Source organism: Enoplosus armatus, chromosome 13 (genome assembly GCF_043641665.1).
Source record: "Enoplosus armatus isolate fEnoArm2 chromosome 13, fEnoArm2.hap1, whole genome shotgun sequence".
NCBI lineage: Eukaryota > Metazoa > Chordata > Actinopteri > Centrarchiformes > Enoplosidae > Enoplosus > Enoplosus armatus.
The window spans coordinates 10,506,893-10,529,467 of NC_092192.1; the positions used below are offsets into that span (position 1 = coordinate 10,506,893).

Sequence of the window (22,575 nt, forward strand, 5' to 3'; positions counted from 1 at the left end):
AAATTGTCTGCTGCCGGCCTCGTCGTCACGTGGCGCCGTGGCTTAGTTGGTTAAAGCGCCTGTCTAGTAAACAGGAGATCCTGGGTTCGAATCCCAGCGGTGCCTTTTGTCGTTGTTTGAGTAAATCGTGTGTACAGTATAGTTACCAGACGACGTAGCCATGTTTGCGTACACTATTACAGCACTTTGTTTACTTCTAACTGTGTCAACATAAGGGAATATCTTTTACACTGGAAACCGGAAGTGATGTCATGTTTGTATCGCAAAGGTATTGACACATTACGAAAGAGATGATAATATGTTCCATGTAATTATTACGTTACAGTTAAACTAATGCGTGTTTAGGGGGAAGTCATCGATGACACTCTAAACTGTGAACATCACTCGAGCTATTTCACAAAAAAAAACCTTTTTGCAAAAATCAAACATAAATAAAACGTAAATGCCACAAAAGACCCCAAATAAAACAAACAATCTCCATTAACAAGTCCATGAATGTATATTAGTAAATAGGAAAAAGCAAAACATGAGACTTTTTTTGCCTGAGTATATTGTGGCTTGTGTTTAGGCAGGATAAATGCACCAGTCACTTTAAAATAAAAGTGTTGCATGAATGCAAACACAAAATAGTGTTAGCCTGTGAAGCCTATAAATGATGTTACTTATTAAGACAGATGTAAAGTGATATACAGATATTTTTGTGTGGTGTCCTCCCTTGCTGTCTTTTGTCCAGCAGAGGGCGCACCTCTTCACCAAGAGAACAACTGAGAGGTGGTGTCAGCACAGGGTCACAGTGCTACAATCTTTTATTGTTGTAAGGGTGCAGATGAACACATAGAGGCCAGTGTGTGCATGTACAGTTGTGTGTTAGAGAATAATCACTTACATGTAGGCTACCGGTAACACCATTTGTGAAAACAAATCTGAGCTTTAGACCTTCAAAATGACAAAACATTTTTTTGTGACGACACGTTGGTCTGTACCATAGATTGCTGGCTGTTTGAGAGATTTCAGGGTTAAAGTCAGAATTTGGTTAAGGTAAAGGGTAGAGTCAGTGTTAAGGTTAGGCATGTAGTTGTGATGGCTAGCCAGGTAGGGTTAGTGTGTGTGTGTGTGTGTGTGTGTGTGTGAAACTGAAATCTCAAATTTATTAAATCATGCAGAATTCCAGCCTATCCACTTAAATATAGAGGAGACATTAGAGGAAGTATTTAGCATGCTTTAACAACAAAAATAACAGAAGCTATTATGAGTTCATATTGTAATTACTTTAAGACTTGTCACAAAGGAATGTGTTTAAATCACAGAGTGAATTTCTCTCTATTTCCTGCAAACTACAGACTTAGCCAGCAGGCCTATCTCTTCTCTGCCCTCGATGCATCAGGTGTGTCTTCGAGCTTGCATCCCAGCCAGTATTTTGCAATGGATCGTGGGTAAGGAGGTCTGGCGGAGTCGACACGTTTTGTCTGCAGGTCCACTCTGTAGTATTTATCTGCCATCATGAAAAGAAAAGAAACATACAAACCAAAAGACGTTAAAGGAGGAAGAATCTTTTTCATTCTTGTAATTGTTTTTGTCTCTGTTTTCTGTTCTGTTGAAACACAGCCATGTGGGATCAAAATGACTCCATGTATTCATACCTCTCTTGAAGAAATACACATTTTGAACAGGGGTGCTTTTGTACTCCTGTGTGGTGCCCTCATCAAAGATGTCACTGTAGTCGCTGTAGTCAAACCAGTCATCATAACCCCACAAATCATCAAACAGCATGTGGCGACTTGGCCTTCTTGGCTGTCCACGCTTCTTGCTGGGCCTCCTCCTCCGACTGCTACGCCTCCTCGCTGGCGGAGGGGAGGATGGCGTGGGCTTGGGACTGAGGTACACTCGTCCCACCATGGCAGCATCTACAGGAGGCCTGATGCCCTGCCAGTCCCGGCTGGTGAAACGAGGGCCCGCGTGGTGGCCGCTGACTGAATGAGGACAAAGGAGAAAATAGATGGGACTCATTAACTGTCTAAGATGCAGATTGGAAACACACACACACACACATGTAAATACACAAACACAGCTGAGCCTTACAGGAGCTTCCAAAGAGCTCTGTGAAGAAATCCTCCCATGTCTGATCGCAGAAGAGGTCAGTGTATCGTGTGAACAGCACAGACGGGGAAGACGTGCTCATGCGGACACACTCCTCATGGGACGGCTGGTGCTTGAACTCATACTGGTAATACTTGTCCCCTGTAGAAAGAAACACACACACATGGGCTTTCTTTTCACTGAAGACATCTTGACATGTCACAGTAGGAAAAAACACAGGTGTAAATAATAAAATGGATGATCTGCTGCATCTACAGGGTCCTGCCATCATTAAAAGTCCTGCATTCAAAATTTGATTTAAGTAAAAGTACATAAAGTAAGTATTTGCATCACAATTTACTATATACAAAAGAAGCTTTTGAATACTGAAAAATATCACACATCTCTGCAAAAATACCTTTGAAAAAGTAGGCTTTCTCTTTGCCACGGTGACTTGGAGCTGGTATGGCAAACGCGGCGTCAACGTCATCTGGTATGCCATCAAAGCCGATGGAAATGTCCCGGGGGTAGTCCCCATCCAAGACATCGCCTTCAAACCTCCAGTACTTGTTCCCCTGAGGGAGAAGAGATACAAAGCCAAAAGCTGTGAGAGAAAGTCAAGTGCTTGTGAGCATGAACATCTCTATTATTGAATGTAAGTCTACTTTATCGAAAATTATACAACAGAACATTATTTCTTCATTAGACCCTGGGCATGAGACAAAGTAATTGAGAAAGGATTACTATATTATTGTATCTCAACCAATTGAGACTTCACTGGAATCATGTGTTATTTGCAGAATGAAGGTGAACTAGTTTCCAAAAAGTACTAGCCCGGTCTATTGCACAGTAGAAATAGCATCAAAAAAGTTTAGGAACTTTAGGCACAATCCATAGAGTATATACAAAAAAAGTAGCCTTTTCATAAGACACTGGGAATCTCCACCTACAGCTTGACAAAAACACTCCCAGACTCTAGAGAGATAGAGGTTTCTACCTTAAAGATGTAGGATTTTCCCTGGCAGTTGATGCGTGTGAATGCAGCGTCAATGGGTCCAGAGATTCCCCACACATCCTGGATGAGTTTGGGGTAACCAGGAAGTATGGACTTGTCATCCAATTCGAAAAAATATTCACCTTGTGGGAAAAGCAGGCTTTGGATCAGTGTTTTACACCATAAGAGACTCAATTCAAGTTATTTCACCAGGATAATCCATAAAGTATCAACACAGAAAACTAAATATCAAATAAAATGCACAGCCTTCATAGTTTTGTCCAGTTGGGTGCACTGATGACCAGATTTGAGTGACCATGTGACCACAGAGTCACCAAAGTATTCACCAAAACCAACAGCAGAGAAAGGCGGGAAACATAAGATGACCAGGTTTACCCCTGAACGCATAGATCGACCCATTCTTCAGCTGCAGAAAAGCATCAAAAGGTCGACCACTGCAGGGCGCTGCGTCAGTGTCCACAGGCGGTGCGGGCCCTTGTGTGGTGGTGGGTGGAGGAGAGGCAGAGGTGGTTGCTGCAACTGTGTTGAAAGTTGGTGTGAGAGTTGTAGCGTTCTCGTTAAGAGTCGTCGCTGCTTCTGTTACATCCTCTGTTTCCTCGAAGGTGTCACCACGAGCAACTGAGGGCGGAGCAGAGGAAAGTTTGGTCACATGAAAATGTTTCGGCGGAAATTAGTAATTTTCATTGTTTACTGAAATAGTAATATTTTACTACTGTACTGACTTTTTTTAGGGCACATGACGTCAAAATCCCCACAGCAGCTTCCATAGTACACACACATGGAGTCACACTGACATTTCCTCTGCGGGTCGAAAGAGCCACAGCGACTCACACAGGACTCTGTGGAAACACAGTTTGTTTGGTTCAATGTGAAATGACATGCATCGATATAGTGCAGACTTTACCATTTAGTAACCAGTGGAGGGAGAAGTTCTCAGATGTTTTACTTAAGTACAAGTATGTTGGTAGCAATGTAAAATACTTCATTACAAGTAAAAGTACTGCATTTAAATTTCCACTTAGGTAAAAGTACAGAAGTTGAGATGATTAATGGAGACAGAGGAGAAAAACAAGGTTCTGCTACATAAATCTGTTTTAATTATCTGGACTCTTCTCTAATCTTTGCTTTTTGTTGTTGAAATATTTGATAATTTGACCTCTTTTGGCTTCAAACTGTCATTTAAATGAAACCTTGTAAGCAAGTTTAAAGGGAAATGTCTTTTTGGTGGAACTGCTATCAACTCATAAAAACTAGACCCAACTTTCTTTTATAAGGGGTCACTAGGCGCAAAGGTTGGAAACCACTGGTTTAATCTTTAAACTTTAAAATTTTAATATGAAAAGTAAATAGTTACTACAGTTATCAAGTAAATGCAGTAAAATGGAAAACGTACTTGCACACATTTCATGCACCAGTTTCATCATAACTCGATATACTTGATATACTTCAAAATACAGAATCTTTTTTTGTGTGTATACGTGTGTGTGCTTCTTTGTGAGGCAGCAGCACACACAGCTGCTTTTAAAGTAAAACCACACTGAATCAACGTGTGAAAAACTCGGACACTAAAAAGCTGCCATTTTCCATTAAGAATAAATACAAAGTATGTCACATCGTTCGTTTGTTCGGATACACTGTAAGGTAAATACATTCATTACTTTAAAGGTAAAACACTTGAAAATACATCATGTTACTAATAATTACTAATAATAATACATTTTATATGTCAAAAATGTCATTCCTGTGTAATGTACATACATAAACAACACGTGTAACAAGTATTTTACTATTAATATTTATTGTCTGTATTGATTTCAACATGCCTGTATAATATAATAATATTTCCCGAGCTGTGGAGCACAAAAGAAAAGTCACATTAGAGCAAGATAAACTGGAAGACTCACCTTCAGCAGCAAAGGTGGCGTCCAGCAGGAGGACGAGGCCCAGCAAAGCCACTGCTGGCTTCATGGCGACTCACAGAAAATATCCCTCTTTTAAACTAAAAATGTGTCATTTTAATTCAGAAGGGAGCCGTGCACTTTTCTGCCTGTTTATGTCAGTGAACTCCAGTCAGATGAGTTTGAGTGCCCCACTTTGGGGTACAGCATCGTGTGCACATGATCAATAGATATTTTTCAGAAGCTGTTGACCCCCAGGCGTCTGCTATCCTGATTGGTCAGCACTCTGCTGCGATAATCATTAAACTGTGATGGCTGATCTCTGTCCTGTCTGTCCTAGAAACATCATCCATAACATGAACATCACTTTAAGCCACAGAATATAACCGCTGACTTTCCAGTTATCTTGCAAAACACCCAACATCAGCTTGTTGGTTATTTCATTTCTTAGATGAACAAGACTGGTAATTAGAATAAATCTTGTATTGATGGTCTGTTTCGCTGAATGCTTCTTAATTAGGAAAATAGTTAAAATGCATGACTACAAACCAGATTAAAAACTGCAGAAGTGCGTTATTACGCTATCACTCATAACGGTGATATATATATTGTATATGTGACCTCTGGTCGAGTGAGAGGGTGTCTGAGTTCAAACATTGTGCAACCAGGGCAGTCTTTTTCCTCTATTGATCTCTGGTGTAAAAAAACAACCCTTAAGCAAACACAATCCCTTCTTCCAAATTAAACCCTGATAACGACAGTGGAATATTACAAAAAGAGATGCAAGAAGAAAAATGTAGGATATTTTTAAAATCTGGTGAGTACCTGGCTTTATATTCTGGACAACAGATAGTTAATGATGGGATTCAGCACCATGGAGAGACGGACAGCTTGAGCCTGCGGACAGATTAAAGTTATATTATTGCTCACGTATGAATGTATACATAGAGATTTTATGTGTTTCTATCTATCCATATGTTGCTGTGTGTGTTTCTGTGTTGTACTGGCTGTGAAAACAAAAATCTCCCTCTGGGACAATAAATCTAAATCTAAATCTAATCTACTTCCTCGTCACTCTGTTAAACATTAAAAGATCTTGTTTTTTTATTGAAAGAAAAATGTCTCAGTCAAAGAGCGTTGGTATTTTAGCTTTTCTCTACACTGAAGCATGTTTGGCCCTGTAGTACCAGTCCAAACTATGAAGGACATCCGTGGTGTTTAAAAATGTATTTGTCTTTTATGAAGAGCAGTGAAACCTGGAGGACAGATTATTAGGGGCCGGTGGACTCTGGTTCTCTGTGGAGCTTGTATCAGTTGACTTGGGTCGCTGCCATATCTCCAATAACTGTAAATTAATAAGACCACTGATAAAATCACTCAGAGGAACACAGAGCATAGAAATGTCTGATAAGTGTTGTATAATCCACAGAGTCGTGGTGATTATATTATATCTATATTTATTTATTTTGAGATTTAGCAGCAGAGTATAGGCCTGCTTGTTGATTATTTTCTTCTTCTGGTGTAGTATAGATTGTTTAGATAACTCCAGGACCTGATCTGAGGCCTGTTTGATAGGCAGGCCTGACAGAAAACAGCCTCCTGGAGTTTATTATGAGTAACATTTGAGTTTAGGATGAGCTTCAGGTGAATTAGTGTTTAATTAAAAAAAAAAATTGAATATGGCACAAATAAGCCAGCTTTCGTGCAACAGGATTTTAGTATAAATCATGATTTAACAGAGTTTAAAAGTTCATTTTGGCGAGCACAACCCACCCATAAAGCTGAAAGGTTTCTTCTACTCCACTAATTTAGTATTGCACTTCTATAAAGTTGGGAGACTCAGAAGTGAAAGAGTCGAGAAAGAATATCCTGAAATTTAGTCCCTGTGGTTCAAACTCCAAAGACAACATTTCTCTACATTTCCCATAACACCACTCAGTATTGTCTTTCATCAGACTCTCCCTGACGGGTAAATGTCCACTTCTTTAGACTTTAGAAAGCTTCCTCTAGAGCCACAGAAGATTGTTATTATCCAACTCTTCTCACTGACTGAGAAGTACCTCCTAATGATGAGCAAACTGAATTTCACATGTAACATTGCTGCTGCTTTAAGTTAATAATAATCTTTATAATGTCAGTATGTATGATGGAGTGTGGTGAAAGCCTAACAGAACACATTTAGTGTGTTGGAGGCACTTTCAATATTGATTCATATTAATGAGTGCTGATTGGGTATGGCGTCTTTACTGTGTTTCCTCCATGCTGATTGCAACTATAATGAGTGATGGATTGTACCGATTTTAATAAGCATAGTTTTTTATTGGCATGCCTATTTTTCATGTCAAATATTAATCCAGTTGATGAACAGATCAGCTGCTCTACTTACGACCAATAGGAGGCCGGATTTCAGAACTCAATGATCACCAAACCTTTGAGCTTTTCATTATAGATGGTGCTCTGTAACAGCGTCCGTCATAAAATCTGCACTAACACTGTGTGCAGCACAGTCTTATTCGTCTTGAATTCAGCCGGGTGTCCTCCCTCCATTTTTTGTTGTTGTTGAAATGTTGACTTATACTGAGCCATCCCATGCTTTATAAATAACATTAATAGTTATTTCCCACAATGTATGTTCAGTATAATAAAATAAATAAATAAGTATACTACAGAAATAACTTCCTGTGTTTGGAAAAAAATTAGGAAAAAAAAGAAAACATCAGTAAAGCGCCCATTGTTTGATAGATCACTTGTGAGGCCTAAATATAATATTTATGCCATATAATACTGATATTCAATAGTTTTAGGTGATTTCTCCGCATTTTATAAGGTCATTTAACTCACTTAATTATTTTTTGTTTTAATTGAAATATGTCTGAAACACTCTAATACTTTGGAAAGACGAGTACTAATGGAGGATATGGAAAATGTATTTTCTAACCACACCTTGTAGCAGACTCTAAGTGGCCACACGTACATATTCCTTTCTTTCAGCTCAGCTTGACCTTTGGTTAAACCTGCGCTCCTTCAGATGATAAACCTGTCTATTGTTTGGTTATCTTTCTCCTCATCTGTCCGTCCCTCCACCTCGCTCTACCTTTGCTGTTACCTTCCTCTCTTTCCCAATAGCTTCATCTGTCTCTCTGTCAAGGATTGGGATCTCTTTGGCATTGAGTTAATGTTTGATATGCCACAAGAGGTAGAAAGAGTAGTTTTCCAGTCATATTAGTCTCATTACCTCAGTGGTTCTCTGTGGAGCACATCTCTGCTTTACCGTTAGCTCACCTGACCTCGGTGTGTAGCTTCATTTTAACCTGTTATTTCTTTACACGGACCACTGAGTGTTTGTCTTGATCAGCTGTTTACCTGGGACTCTTGTCACCTCTACAGGAGAATCATGGGTAGTTGGTTGAAGTGGCTGTGGTACCACAGAAACTACATCATTATCTTTGTCACTCCGCTCGCACTCCTTCCGCTGCCACTCATCAGCCCCACATCGGTGAGTGTGTGTGTGTGTGTGTGTGTGTGCATGGAGGTAACATTTTAACACACCACAAGTGTTTTCCAGAGTCTAAAATAGGTGACATTTGTAATTTGACGGTGGCTAAAGTTATTTGTAGTCTTTGTTTTCCTACTTCTGTCCTTCTTCATGTACAGAGACACATTCTGGAAACAACTGCACTCATTCATTTTGCTAATACTCTCCTATTTGTTCATGTGGCACATCAAATATTTGTCGTGATGATTTGATATCCTTTGAGTACCAGCTCTTCAATTATTCTGCTGACTTTCCTTCCAGAGAGTACGGTACAAATAAAGAAACGATGTAACTTCTGACAGTTTCCAGTGGTTTCGTAGTTGCAATGAGTAATCTATCTCTGAAATTTCAATGAATGTTTCTGTGCATGTGTCCGTGGCTCAATTGGTAAAATACAGTAAATGCCACACTTGAGACAAAGTGTTTGATGTTGTGTAAGTCAAGTTTTTACCAACAAAAACAATTATTTGAAATATGCTACAATCACATATTATTAACACATTATGGCTTTAAATCTAAACCATAAAACGGACACTTAATACCACAAAATGAAAGGGATATCAGACAGTTTTTCACTTCTAGAAATGCAGATTTATATTTGAATGGAAGTGGATTCTATGTGAAATGTGGTCGCTTGCAGCCATAAAAGTTTCTCAGTCTGTAAAGGACAGCATAAACCTTCAGAGTGACAAAGGGATCTACAGTACATCAGAGCCTAACATTACCTAACACTGCATTAATGCATTTACTCCGTAGCTTGTTGTGTGGCCACTGAATGTCCGCTGCACTTATCACTCATCAGCTCTCCAATGTAAAACACTTAATCTGAAAGAAAGATAAAGTGTGTCTCCAGGGCCAAATTCCTAACACGATCACTAGCAACACAGTCACTTTCTAAACCCTGTGACGTAGGTTATTGATTTGCTTATTTGCATTTGATCTTCAGTTTTGAACTTACTGTTAAAAGGATAATTTACATTCATGAGGGATGAGCAACAAAAGGTGAAGTAAAGGTGCACAATGTACAATTGATTAAGCCACATTTGAATCCTCTTGCTTCAACACAGAGACTTACAGTGCCAATAAAGACACATAAAGATGAACTTCAGTATTTTTCACTGCAGGAAAACTATGAATATATTCTATAACATATGTATGCACCTAGTTTGGTGGACTGAAAATGACTTAATAATGATAATAATAATCATTAAAGGAATAGTTTGACATTTCGGGGAAATATGCCTTTTTGTAATTCCTTTCAGATAAGGCTTTTTTTAAATGTAACTCAAAATGAAAATATGATGCATTTGATGCTGTTAAAACTGCACAGGATAATAAAGCATGTTGTACTTGTGGTTTGTTATTGCTTAACACTTTCTTTATCTTAATGTTTTAAGGCACTCTCACTCATCCTGCTGAGTTGAGTGAAGTCTCGTCTGTGTGGCAGTGGAAAGTTTTGTGTCGGGGAGTTTAAACAGTCTTTGTGAAAAGGGATTTTACTGAAAGCCCATAAAGAGTTATCTTGTGAGACAAGAGCACGACAAACTGTTTGTTTTATTATCACGGTTTACTGCTATCTGCATGTGTAAAGTCTTATAGCCTTTTAAAGAGAGGCTGGAGATAAGACAAAGAACATGAAAGCTGAAATGCTGCGTGTACTTTACTGTAAGTGTGTGTCTGTCTCTTCTTCTGTGTGTGACTACGTCTGTATCTAAGTATATTTTCACATCTCAGCATATTTCAGATGTAAAATGACAAAATGCTCCACTAACGATGTGATGTTTGGCACTTCTCATTTAGAGACTTTACCCTGACCAATGTATGTGTGTGTGTTTACAGCAAGCGAGATGTGGTTATGCTATCATCCTCATGGCTCTGTACTGGTGTACAGAGTGTATGCCTCTGGCTGTGACTGCCCTACTGCCAGTCGTCCTCTTCCCTATGATGGGCATCATGGAGGCTGGAGTGGTACGGCCCTTATTTACACTTCTGTGCTTCATTATGTGCCAGCTTTTATGTACCTGTACTTTAGAGATACCTCTGACATCTCCATGCAGCTGGACATGCTGTGTAGTCTCCCTGACTCAACTGATGAACAGATTTAGCTGCACTGTTGTGTGGAAAAACATATTTGAGATTTTAAAGCAACTTCCAGGTGCCTTTCCTCACTACAACCTCATATTTGTCTTTGCTTGGCCCCCAAGACCAGGAAGTCAGAGATCAGGATCAGCTAGAGAACAGCCAAAGGACACCAGCAGAACTGGACCAGTGTTGATTTGACCTTTCAGTCAGCTCTTTTTAGGACGTGTTGTATCTGTACAAACCTGCTGATCCCAGTGTTTTCCTTTTATTGCTCATAAAACAAATTGGATGATACATTACCTCTGTGAGGGACAGCAGGTTCACAGGTTACTACAGCAGCTCAGAAACCTGCTTGTGCATGTTTTTGATTCTTCTGCTCTCCGTGTGATCTGTTTCAGGTCAGCATTGAGTATCTGAAAGACTCTAACATGCTGTTCATGGGTGGCCTGTTGGTGGCCATCGCAGTGGAGCAGTGGAACCTTCATAAGCGCATTGCTCTCCGAGTTTTGCTGCTGGTTGGTGTTCGTCCGTCCCTGTAAGAAAGCCTTGTGATGCAGCTCACCTGTGTACAAAGAAAGCTGTGACTAAATGCTCAACATTGCCTGCAAGGATCTTTATCGTCTTGACTTGCTCACGTTCTCAGATTTATTAACAGTAACAATACGTGTCAAAAAAATGCTCAATTGATTACACAAATCTTCCATTCAGCACTTTTCATGGTATAAAACTGTCTTTGTGTCTCTTCAGGATGATACTATTCTATGAATTTACACTGTCGGCCATTTATGAGTGATTCCTCCACAACAACCAGAAGCATCAACTACAAAAAAAAAACATACATCTTAACAAGTCATTGAATCTTACATTGGGTACGGTGGACCTGAGAGCTCAAACTTAATATACAAAACAAAAGCAAATGAAGAAAACAGCTTCATCGATTTGACAACACAGAACACAAAGGAAATGAGTTACAAAACAGTTTAACTTAAAATCTAACCAAGTTTTTTTTAGTTTTTAGTTTAACATTCTGATTGCATGATTCAGATGTTATGTACCATTATATGAATAGATAAGCTAGTCATTGGCAAAAGACTAGCGCTTGATTAACAGCAAATATCTGCATCTGTATCTTAATCACACAGATTGTCAAAACTAAAAAGCTGTAGCTCATTTTTCAGTGTTCATGAGAGTGCCCATCACATTTTAGTGTCCCTTGGAAACTGTTGTCTTGTAACTAATTTTCTTTGTGTTCTGTGTTTGGTTGTGTTTTCTGTTTTTGCAGCATGTTTCTGTGTTGGGTTGAGTTTGTAGCATTTTTCTTTTTGTCAAATTTGTGAAGATGTTTTCTTCATTTGCTTGTTTTTTGTCTATCTGCAGGCGTTCTCTTAAGTTGCAGTTCATTGAGCTTTCAGGGCCACCGTACCTGAGGCTTCAAGACTCACATTTCCAAAAAAAAAGATAAATCAAAATCAAAAACAACATGATGATTGAATAATTTGAGTGAAATATAATATAACATTTGGGTGAAATAATTCAGTTATACCATTTTATTACGATGATACAGTAATTTTGCTTTATACTTCATTCAAACAGATGATGTTGTAAAGCACATAAAAGGACACATGTTCTAACTAAAAATGCCTAAGATCTGATCCCCACTACTTACTGTACTGTTCTACTGATCGCCATCCTCATATTCACTACCCTTTCACACAGGTTAATGATGGGCTTCATGATCGTCTCGTCCTTCCTGTCCATGTGGATCAGCAACACCGCCACCACAGCCATGATGCTGCCCATCGCCCAGGCTGTGCTGGAGCAGCTGAAAGCCACAGAGGCCCGGGCGGATTTACGAGATTTCCAGGCTGCAGCCGAGGACAACCATGCGTTTGAGCTCGAGATCAGACAAACTAAAGAGCAAAAGACAGGCGAGAAACAGCCAGACACCAAGTCTCAGGTGGAGGACAGAGTGTGTAAGTAAAAATGTCTGTTCGATAGATTAGTTTACACTCTTCTAGACAGTAACATGCCCAAAAACTTGAGCTTAATGAATGTCTTTGGCTCCAGATGAACATGAGTGGAGTCCAGAGTCACTGCAGGAGTCCAGGAGAAAAGCAATGGAGGCCAAGTACGAGCTCCTGACCAAAGGGATGAGTCTGAGTGTGTGCTATTCTGCCAGCATCGGAGGCACGGCTACGCTCACTGGCACAACCCCTAACCTCATCCTTAAGGGTCAAATCGACAAGTAAGGCTTTAAAAAACACAGGAGAATATTATTCCAGATATGTAACAGCTGATTGTCCTGTTTGTACCCCTTTTCCTACCTCTCGTCTCTTCATCTTTCTTATCTTTTGTGAAGGCTCTTCCCTGGGAATGGTGATGTGATCAACTTTGCCAGCTGGTTCGGCTTTGCTTTTCCCAACATGGTGATCATGCTGGTGTTGACCTGGCTCTGGCTCCAGTTCATGTTCCTGGGCTTCAAGTAAGGCAACTTCAGCCTAGTCTAGTCAGCCAAAGATGCTTCTGTGAGCTATGAAAATTATGTTTTTCTCACCCTCAGCATCATGTTTAATGTTGAACACATTAAATTCACCTCCATTGTGGTGGGGTGGCAGGTACTTTAAAACCTCTATCGCAAATAAAACTGAAACTATTTGTGTGGCTCAAGGGGACTAGGGACTAGGGATTATTTTTATGTTTTGGGTGAACTGACTCTTTAAAGTAGAAGCTGCATTCATACTAGAAACAAACATTACAAAAGTCTTCGTTTTGGGAAATATGCTTATTTGTGTTCTAGATGAGAAGATCCATTAAATATGAAGCTACGGCCAGCAGGCTGTTAGCCTAGCTTAGCACAAAGACTGGAAACAGAGGGGAACAGCTAGCCTGGCTCTGTCTGAAGACAACAAATTTCACCTACCAGCACCTCTGAAGCTTTCTAATTAACACGTTACGTTGTTTGTACCAGACTATTTTTTGGCTGGGACCAGAACCTTTGTTACCTAGAAGCTGGTCCCAGCTAAGGACTAGTCTGACACAAATAACCCTAAAACAGCAAATTGTTGTTTTTACACCTCGTTTATTTTGCATGGATTAAAGAAACGAGATATAACGTGTTAATTAGAGACGCTTGTGGGTGGATTTTGTTATAATTGGACAGAGCCAGGCAAGCTGTTTCCCCCCGTTTCCAATGTTTGTGCTAAGCTAAGCTAACCAGCTGCTGGGTATACATGAAAGTGTTATCAATCTGCTCACCTGAGCATATTTCCCTAAATGTGCCTTAATACCTAAAACTGTTCCTTTTAAGTAAAGAAAGTGAAATGATTCACATGTACTTTATTTCCTTTGTGTTAAGAAGAACAGCTGTTCCATTCAGTTTCAGGGTCCTGGTATTGTGCATGCTGGCTCACTGGGACACTTGAATAGAACAGAGCCATCGTTAGTGTTATTAGTAACACCTGTGCGTTTCTTACAATGACAAGTCACATATCTGTGGTGATCTATTATGTTACCAGTAATCTGTGTTTCATTATAATGCTAAGTATACCAGCTTTACTGATTTTGCACATGTTATCATTGTGCTGACACTTAAAGGCAGGAAAAGCTGCTGGATGAAATTTATGGTACAAAGTGCTGTAAAAGAGCACAGGCCACTATCAGGGTCAAACCCAAGCTACCATTTAGTTTTGCTGCTGCTATCAGGTAAGTGATATCGCTGCATCAAGACGCACACTTCTTGTTTTAAAGACAGCTTTTATCCCCAGGTAATAAGACTTGTAGGTACAGGGGCAAGTAGCCACAAACTGTGCCATTTTGTCAAGACTTCATTTTTATATGCTTCAACATGACTCATATTTTTCAGTATTTGAGGAAATGGTGAAGAAAGTCATTGATTTAGTTACGAATTAACACTTTTCAATAGAGAAACTGCAGCATCTTTGCACTTTGTACTCCTCAGCCTGAAGCAGTCATTTGGCTGCGGCATGAAATCCGAGAGAGATAAGGAGGCGTATGCTGTGATGAAGGCGGAGTACAATAAGCTGGGGCGCATGAAGTTTGCTGAGGGGGCGGTGCTCGCCATCTTTGTCCTGCTGGTGCTCCTATGGTTCACCAGGGAGCCGGGCTTCATAGACGGCTGGGCAACAGTGCTCTTCAATAAGGAGGGACCGTGAGTCTCTCACTTTGTCTTTACTTTTTCTGGCATGACTTTAAAGGAGATATGATGATATATTATATGTTTTTCTTATTGTCAACAAAAAGCAGAACCGCAATGAACTGATCGTAGTAACTACTGTCTGTTTAGCCAAAGCCTGATATAACTTATTCCTCTGTGTCAAAGACCTACAGTATTATAAACTATTAGAAACACATCAGTGAGACACACCGTCGCACTGGGTGACATGTTTCTTAATAATGATGGACATGGCCACTGTAGTTTATTTTGGGTCAATCCCACAAACACTGTCCTGCTGCTGTAAATATTTACAGGACCATGAAAACTGCAGCTGAATAAAGTCCCCAACAAATACACCATTCACTCCTGCTTGAGTAACATTTACTAAATATACAGTGCACAGCTGTTTTATGAAATTATTTGCTCTTTTTAGAGATGAAACTATGTATTTGTGATCCTTTTGTAAAGAGTTATGTCTTGCAGGCTTTGGGCAGAGCGCTACAGACGGGTTGAGGAGGTCAGGGAGTGCTGAGAGACGGACTAACATGGCAGCAACATATTTAAACAACAAAATGTCGAACAATGTTATCTTGTGTCTCTCAGGTTTGTGTCAGATGGAACCGTCGCTATCTTAATATCGATGCTCTTGTTCGTCATCCCCTCCGAGCTGCCCAAGTGTGGAGGCTACGGTTCCGACGAAGGTGAAATGTTGATTTTAATCCTACTAATCACTTTTACAGAGAAAAGAATCCCTGATAATACAATGCCTTAATGATGTTCGTGTGACCTAAATTTCAGCTCATTGGAACACTGGGTGATCATTACCCAGCGGATATGACACTGCTCTTTCAAACTAATTACTGTTTCATGTTCACTCTTCATCTGGGTCTCACAGGTAAGATGGTGATGGCTCCCTCCACTCTGCTGAACTGGCAGGTGGTCCACGAGCGAATGCCCTGGAACATCATCCTGCTGCTGGGAGGAGGCTTCGCTCTGGCTGCCGGCAGTGAGGTAAACACCCATGAACACTGTGTTTTAACCTTTCAAGACTTAATGTTCCTTTTTATATTGTGCTGAAAGGATTTGTTGACGTATCAGTTAGCAAATGCTAGTTTTGATTATCAATCACTTGTTTTTTAACAAGTAAAAATGTTTCTGGTTACAGCTTTTCAAATGTGATTGTAAATTGAATACCCTTTTTCAATTTTAAGATATCACATTGGGCTTTTGGTATAATAACATATAATAAACATATAAAATATTTGATAGATGAATCTATAGCAATTGAAAAATTGGAGCCTCACATTTATATTAGGTAGTTTATAAAGGAACTATAGTAGTTAAAAGACCAAAAAAAAAACAACTAACAACAACAGAAAATATAAAATAAAATGTCATATGCAGTGCAGAGACTTCACAGCATTGACCATGTAGCATGATGTTACCAAATTAATAATCATGTGAGTGAGCTAAAATTGGGTCCCACTAAAACAAACCTTTTCACACTAGCTGCTGTTTGAGGCACAGCTCTGCTTTGAGCTAAATGCTAATCTCAGCATGCTAACATGCTCACATTGACAATGCTAACATGCTGACCCAGGTTTACCATGTTCACTATCTTAGTTTAGCAGGTTAGCATGCTAACATTTGCTAATTAGCGCTAAACACAAACTACAGCCGAGGAAATGTCCCCCTGCAGGGATTCAGCAAAAAAGCTCTAAAAACTCAGCACCAATCCACAGACAGACTCAGCAATTAGTTGGTGAACATGGGGGAGCATTTAGCAGCTAAAGAGACGGATATTTCCCTCAGGAGTTGGTAGAGATCATCATCAAAGTCAGTAGAATTAATCCTCTGGTGAACATGAATGTCTGTATCAAATTTTTTGGCAATCCATCCATTTTTCTTTAGAAAAAGATCAACATTTCTGCTTGAAATATGTGTTTACAGGAGTCAGGTCTGTCCAAGTGGTTGGGAGAGAGTTTGGCACCTCTGGAGAAAATTCCCTCCTATGCCATCTCGTTGCTGCTCAGCCTGCTGGTGGCGACATTCACAGAGTGCTCCAGCAACACAGCCACCACCACCCTGTTCCTGCCCATACTGGCCTCAATGGTAAACAGAACCCGGACGTCCATACACACATGCTGGCGTTAACACACAGCGTCTCCATGTATTTAACTATATTTTGTTTTCATGTTTTCTTAGGCCACAGCTATTAAGATACACCCGCTGTATGTGATGCTGCCCTGCACCATCGCTGCCTCTCTGGCCTTCATGCTGCCTGTGGCCACACCACCCAACGCCATCGCCTTCTCGTTTGGAAAACTCAAAGTCATCGACATGGTGAGATTCACACAAATATGCAGTCCATAATATAAGAATTAAGTATCAGTCATGTGAGCAAGTTTTAGAGATGAAGTATGGTTGCACCCATGATTCTTGGATCAAATAGAAAAGAAGATAATAAACAAAGGGTTGTGTCTTTGTTGAGGTAGGAGGAAGTGGCCTTTACAACAGGAACTTTTTACTTACTTTTAAGTCCAAAATGTCACTTTTAGCTGTTTGATAAATACATGCCCTACTTTTAAATGTGTTTAAATGCATCTTAATTAAAAAGAGAATTTCTAGATGCAGATCAATAAATTGTCACATTACTAATGAAAAGATCCACTCTTGTATGCGAGATATAATCTGTGTTTTTCAGGGTTTCTGCAGGGTTCACCAAGTTAAATTTAAGACTCTAAGTCCTTTTTAATACCACGTTGAATTCTATTTAATACCTGTTTCATACCAGTCAAAGTATGAAAGTATGATGGAAAACCTGTAGGGACGATATGGTCTAGAATTATTTATTATCATATCACCTTTTTAAGTACTTCCCAGCAGTATTTAACAATTATTTAGATGCAATTGATTTAATTGACCCGACCGGAGCCTGTAAAAGCATCAGAAAATGGATGGATTATTAGTGAAAATTATTAATTAATTTGAGTTCATTCATGTTTTTTGCTAGAACCAACACTTGCCCATTATGAGATGACGAGCTTCTTAGCTACTGTAGCTAGCAGTAGTGAAGTTGTTTGCTATAGGTCTGATGGCGCTGACTGAAACGGTCCTGTGCACACAACCCACTGTCGCAACAATCCCACTCCCAGTTTATAGGTGTATATCCTAAATTCATTGCTTTTTAAGATGTTTCAAGACCTGTTTTTTTTTGCTCATGCTGTGTACTGATCAGAATGCAACTGTCTGTTCCTCCAGGTGAAAGCTGGCTTCATGCTGAACATCATTGGGATTTTGAGCATTAATTTAGGCATCAACACCTGGGGATACGTCATGTTTGACATGGGCACCTTCCCTCAGTGGGCCAACACTACACATGCCCAACCTTGAGTGAGGGAGGACAAAGGGATGGAGAGAGGGAATGATACACAACTGGTGTTTAAAGTCCCTGAAAACTTGTCTTCAGATGTTAAGTATTACTCTATAATATATAATTATGACTAAATAAGCAACAAACAAAGTTTGAAAAACATCTTGAGGTATTATTTATTAAGTTTAACAGTCAAAAACTCAGCCTATCTGCCTCATCAGGATTATGTGGGTGTGGTTTGATCAGATTTGATTGACAGTGACAGTAACGACCCACCAACTGTCATCAGATTATGATTCAAATGTTGTTCAGTCCTGATTGGTGCACAGAAGTACGTGACATCACCTTTTACTGACTGAGTCCCGCCCACTTCAAACCAGTGAAAAGAGCACAAACACACACACAAATAAAGAAATCTCTCCAGTGATATATCCAAAACTGTTCAAATGTTGGAAGAAAACGTGTGTCCATGTAGGATCCGATCACTAGTAAGAAGCTGATTGACAAAAAACTGTTTTCAGGGCCTTTAAAGGAAAGAAGAGAAAGCCACTTTGAATATTATAGAAGGAGAAGAGACAGAAGGGAAGTAAATGAATATTTGTTTACAGTAAATGTGTTAAAGCAAATAAAGTTTAAAGATGAACCTGATCCAAAATAAAATACCATTTGGACCCAGTTTCACTCAGCAGTGGTGCACTACCACATATCAATGTTTGAATTATAAACAAACCTAATACTATAACACCAGAAAACAGTCATGGATTTACAACTTAAACCGAGATAAACTTGAAGCGCTATCTGATTATTTGCTCTATTATCAAACAGCCTCTCCTCTGTTAGTGTTCAGTACTTCCTTGTGTCACTGCAGTGACAGAAAACCCCCAGAAACGATGTGTTCATTAGAAAAAACTGAGGTCATTCCCTTGTACACATTTCCCTGAATGTGATGACATCTTATTAATCTATTTATCACTCACAGATGATGCAAAGCTGCAGTACACTGTGTTTGAGTGATTGTTTAATGTGATTATTCTGAGTGATGTTGTGTTTATAGACAATATGTAAATGAGCTGAAATTCAATTAATTGTATCAGTTAATTTAATTTATTACTGTGGTCCTTTTGTTGGACCTTAAGTCTGTTTCATTGTTGCATATGTAATGTTTTAGCAGTGTTTTTACCACACTGTTTTTACCATGAACAAGTATTTCTTATCTTGTAATTTGTAAACATCAAAGTGGCAAATTGGAAAGACGCTCCTTAGATGAATACATGTGAAAGTTATTAAATAATAATAATAGTAGACATTGCGCTTATTTGTTTTCTTGCAGAGAAGATCGATACTTGTACGGTAAATATGAAACTACAGCCAGCAGCTGGTTAGCATAGCTTAGCATAAAGAATGGAAACAAGGGGAAATGGCTTGCCTTGCTCTATAGCCCACTAATTAACAGTTTATATGTTGTTTGTTTCATCTGTACAAAAACACAAGTGTAATGTTATGTACTGGAATATTTCTTGACCGGGTGCAGGGACTGGAGTGTTGTCGTTGCCATGCCAAGAAATAGCCCCGCACATAACCCCTTGTAAACCAAAACGTGACATTTTACACTTAGGAGGTATAAATGATTAATTAGTACGTTTTAAAGGCGCTGGTAGGTCATTTCTTTTTACCTTCAGACAGAGCCAGGCTAGCTGTGTTCCCCTGTGTCCTGTCTTTATACTAAGCTAAATGAGCCATCTTCTGGTGCCAGCTTCACACTAAACGGACAGGCATGAGAGTAGTATCAATCTTCTCATCTAACTCTCAGCAAGACAGCAAGCGTATTTCCCAAAATGTCAAACTATTCCTGTCAAACAGATCCTTTCCAGGAATTAGGGGGGTGTGTACACAAAGTGCAGGTGACACTGAAAAATGTCCTTCAGCATTCAGGAAAATGCACAAATCAATAGCAGGAAGGTGTTACTGTTATCGTGTACAGTGAGAACAGATGAAAAGGTTGGTTGAAGGATAACTTTGAGATAAGAAGCTGCCAACAGGATACGATCATAGTGAAGGTCAGTATCTATTGAGGTTATTACGGTTGAATGTAATAAACTGAAAACGTAGAAGACAGAAAGAACATCGCAGCAGAGAAATGTGTCTTTTTCCACATTACAGACATTTGTATGCTGAAAATAAAGCATCATTGTGTGAACAAAGTGTGTGCTCTCTCTTTCATTCAACTTGACACCCACGATATTAACAGTCGAGACACTGATATTTCAAAAAGTCCCGTAAATCTTTATTTATCTTACTTTTGTTCAATCGCACCAACGTTTGAATTGTCAAAAACTTTACATCAGTTCAAAATAATTTGTACATGAGTCGGTCATAAATAAATCTGTTCTACATATCTGCATTATATTTTTGACATAACATTCAAGTCAATCTGTTTTTATCTCTGCTTGAGTCCCCTCCTGTCCATTTCACCACTTTTAGCACAGTTGCTATTTTGTCTCTCCCCCTTTATTCCCTGTAACTCACAATCAGCAACTTGTGCAGGCCCCCAAAAACAAAGTCATCCCGATTCTAATCACTTTGAGTCAATCTGACAATCTGAATCACTTTCCACGCTGCTCTTGTGTTAATCTGAACACACAACAGGTGCATTCAAGTCTTCTACAGTTCTTCACAGACCTGGCTCGACTAGTATTTGCAGCGTTTGTTCGAACACACACTGTATCAGATAGGTGGCGCTAACTGCAATTAAAGTAGAACCACTAAAGTCACCAAACACAGAAACTGAAGTGACTTTCAATCAGACAGTATGTGCAGATATTCAGAAAAGAAAAAAAGTATTTGGATACTATTTGAGTCAGGTTGTGTCTCAGGAAGGACAGAGAGAAATCGAAGTCTGCATCTTACAGTTTAGAGGCATCCTAAATCCATTCAGTAACTGATTCTCTGTGTGGTCTGTGTAAAAAAAATGCCCTCAAATAACAAGAGATCAACACACGCAGGTCCTAACTCACTGGAATGTGTCAGAGTGAAAACAATGTTATAGAAATGTATGAGAGGCAGAAATTTGGTAAAAGAGAAACACAAAGAAAGAGAAAATGGGCATAAGAGACATTATAAGGACTGCCACAGAAACAGAAACTATGGATTACACACAAAGAAATACATGAGATTTAAGGGTGACTTCTGCTACATTCCCCAATCTTCTGACTGAAAAATATCAACATTTACAAATCCAAGCTTTCCTTTTCTTCTCTTATGAAGAGTTTCCAAACAGCAAACCTTTAACTTGGACACATACAGTAGGTACAACTTTACAACAAAGTTTTTAACAACTTCTTTATCACCTAAACAAAGCAACATGAGGCTGGAAAAGTACAGTTGGTACACGGAGTACATTTATGGTCATATCAGATCAGCTCATCTACAAGTTTCCTAATTGTTGGCTCGGTAGAGATGTTGTGCTTTGAGAAAGGAGAATAAACACACACACCCTACGGATAATACAGGTCACATGACTCGAGAAATAAATAAGGAACAAAGGGATAAGGAAGCAGGAAATAGGTCTGATCAATTTAAAATGACTAACTACGGCCTTCGGTGTAGAAAATGTTCTAACAGGTTTTGGAAATCTATTTGACCTTTGCAAACCAGATGGCCACATTACTGACATTTAAATTAACATAATTCTTTTTTTTACCAGACCAGTAATCATGCTTCAAACTGACATACTTACAGACACAGACAGACAATCATACCAAGTACAGAAACACACACACTCCAAAAAGATATACACACATACTCACTGAATCTGAGAAATAATTTCCCCAAAAACTGTTATTCAAGTCCTAAAAACACACGTTTTTAGATGTAAGACCTAAAGCCTAACATGTACAGGAATGGAAAAAAGTAATTTCTATAAATATTTGATGAGTTGTTTCCTTTTTTTCACTTCATGACGTAGCTAGAGAGCAAAAACCATCTGATATATAAGAAGTTGCTTTCTTGCTGGTTTATCACGTTATAGACACACTTTGTTATAGTGACGCCACACCAAGCTGTGAACTGTGTGTCCATGTGTGTGAGTGTGTGTCTTTCTTTCAAGCTTTGACAAACTTGCTTACACACACACACACACACACACACACACACACACACACACACACACACACACACACACACACACACACACACCGCAGCTGACACATCTGTGTGGGGGAGTTTTCTGAATGGCATTGTCTCACCCGGAGAAAGAGATAGAAAAAGACAGAGACAGAGAGAGAAAGAGAGAGAGAGAGAGAGAAAGAGAGAGAGAGCGAGAGAGAGGGGGAGACGACGGGATTGACAGGATGTGAACCCCACCAGTGTTCTCTGATCGTCCCTCAGGTCCATCCACATGTCTCTCGTGTCGCTGTGTCGTCT

The 22,575-nt window shown here is 39.4% G+C and overlaps 2 protein-coding genes and 1 non-coding gene across 3 annotated transcripts; 2 read left to right on the forward strand and 1 right to left on the reverse strand.

Annotated features, from left to right (window-relative positions):
- Positions 1-31: 31 nt before the first annotated feature.
- On the forward strand, positions 32-105 carry trnat-agu (transfer RNA threonine (anticodon AGU)). Its single transcript has one exon. It is a non-coding gene; the product is annotated as a tRNA-Thr (tRNA).
- Positions 106-1,355: 1,250 nt separating this feature from the next.
- Positions 1,356-5,059, reverse strand: vtnb (vitronectin b). Its single transcript, XM_070917828.1, has 8 exons — positions 4,996-5,059; positions 3,814-3,930; positions 3,467-3,709; positions 3,074-3,213; positions 2,495-2,651; positions 2,080-2,238; positions 1,641-1,970; positions 1,356-1,492 (listed from the first exon to the last, which is right to left on the reverse strand). The coding sequence occupies exons 1-8, from the start codon at positions 5,057-5,059 to the stop codon at positions 1,356-1,358; spliced, it is 1,347 nt and encodes a 448-aa protein (XP_070773929.1).
- A 3,324-nt stretch (positions 5,060-8,383) lies between these two features.
- LOC139294915 (solute carrier family 13 member 2-like) lies at positions 8,384-18,173 on the forward strand. Its single transcript, XM_070916909.1, has 12 exons — positions 8,384-8,485; positions 10,364-10,492; positions 11,005-11,141; positions 12,323-12,579; positions 12,674-12,851; positions 12,966-13,088; positions 14,565-14,774; positions 15,384-15,481; positions 15,676-15,791; positions 16,731-16,892; positions 16,986-17,123; positions 18,042-18,173. Exons 1-12 carry the CDS (start codon positions 8,384-8,386, stop codon positions 18,171-18,173), a joined length of 1,782 nt encoding a protein of 593 aa, XP_070773010.1.
- The last annotated feature ends 4,402 nt before the right edge of the window (positions 18,174-22,575 follow it).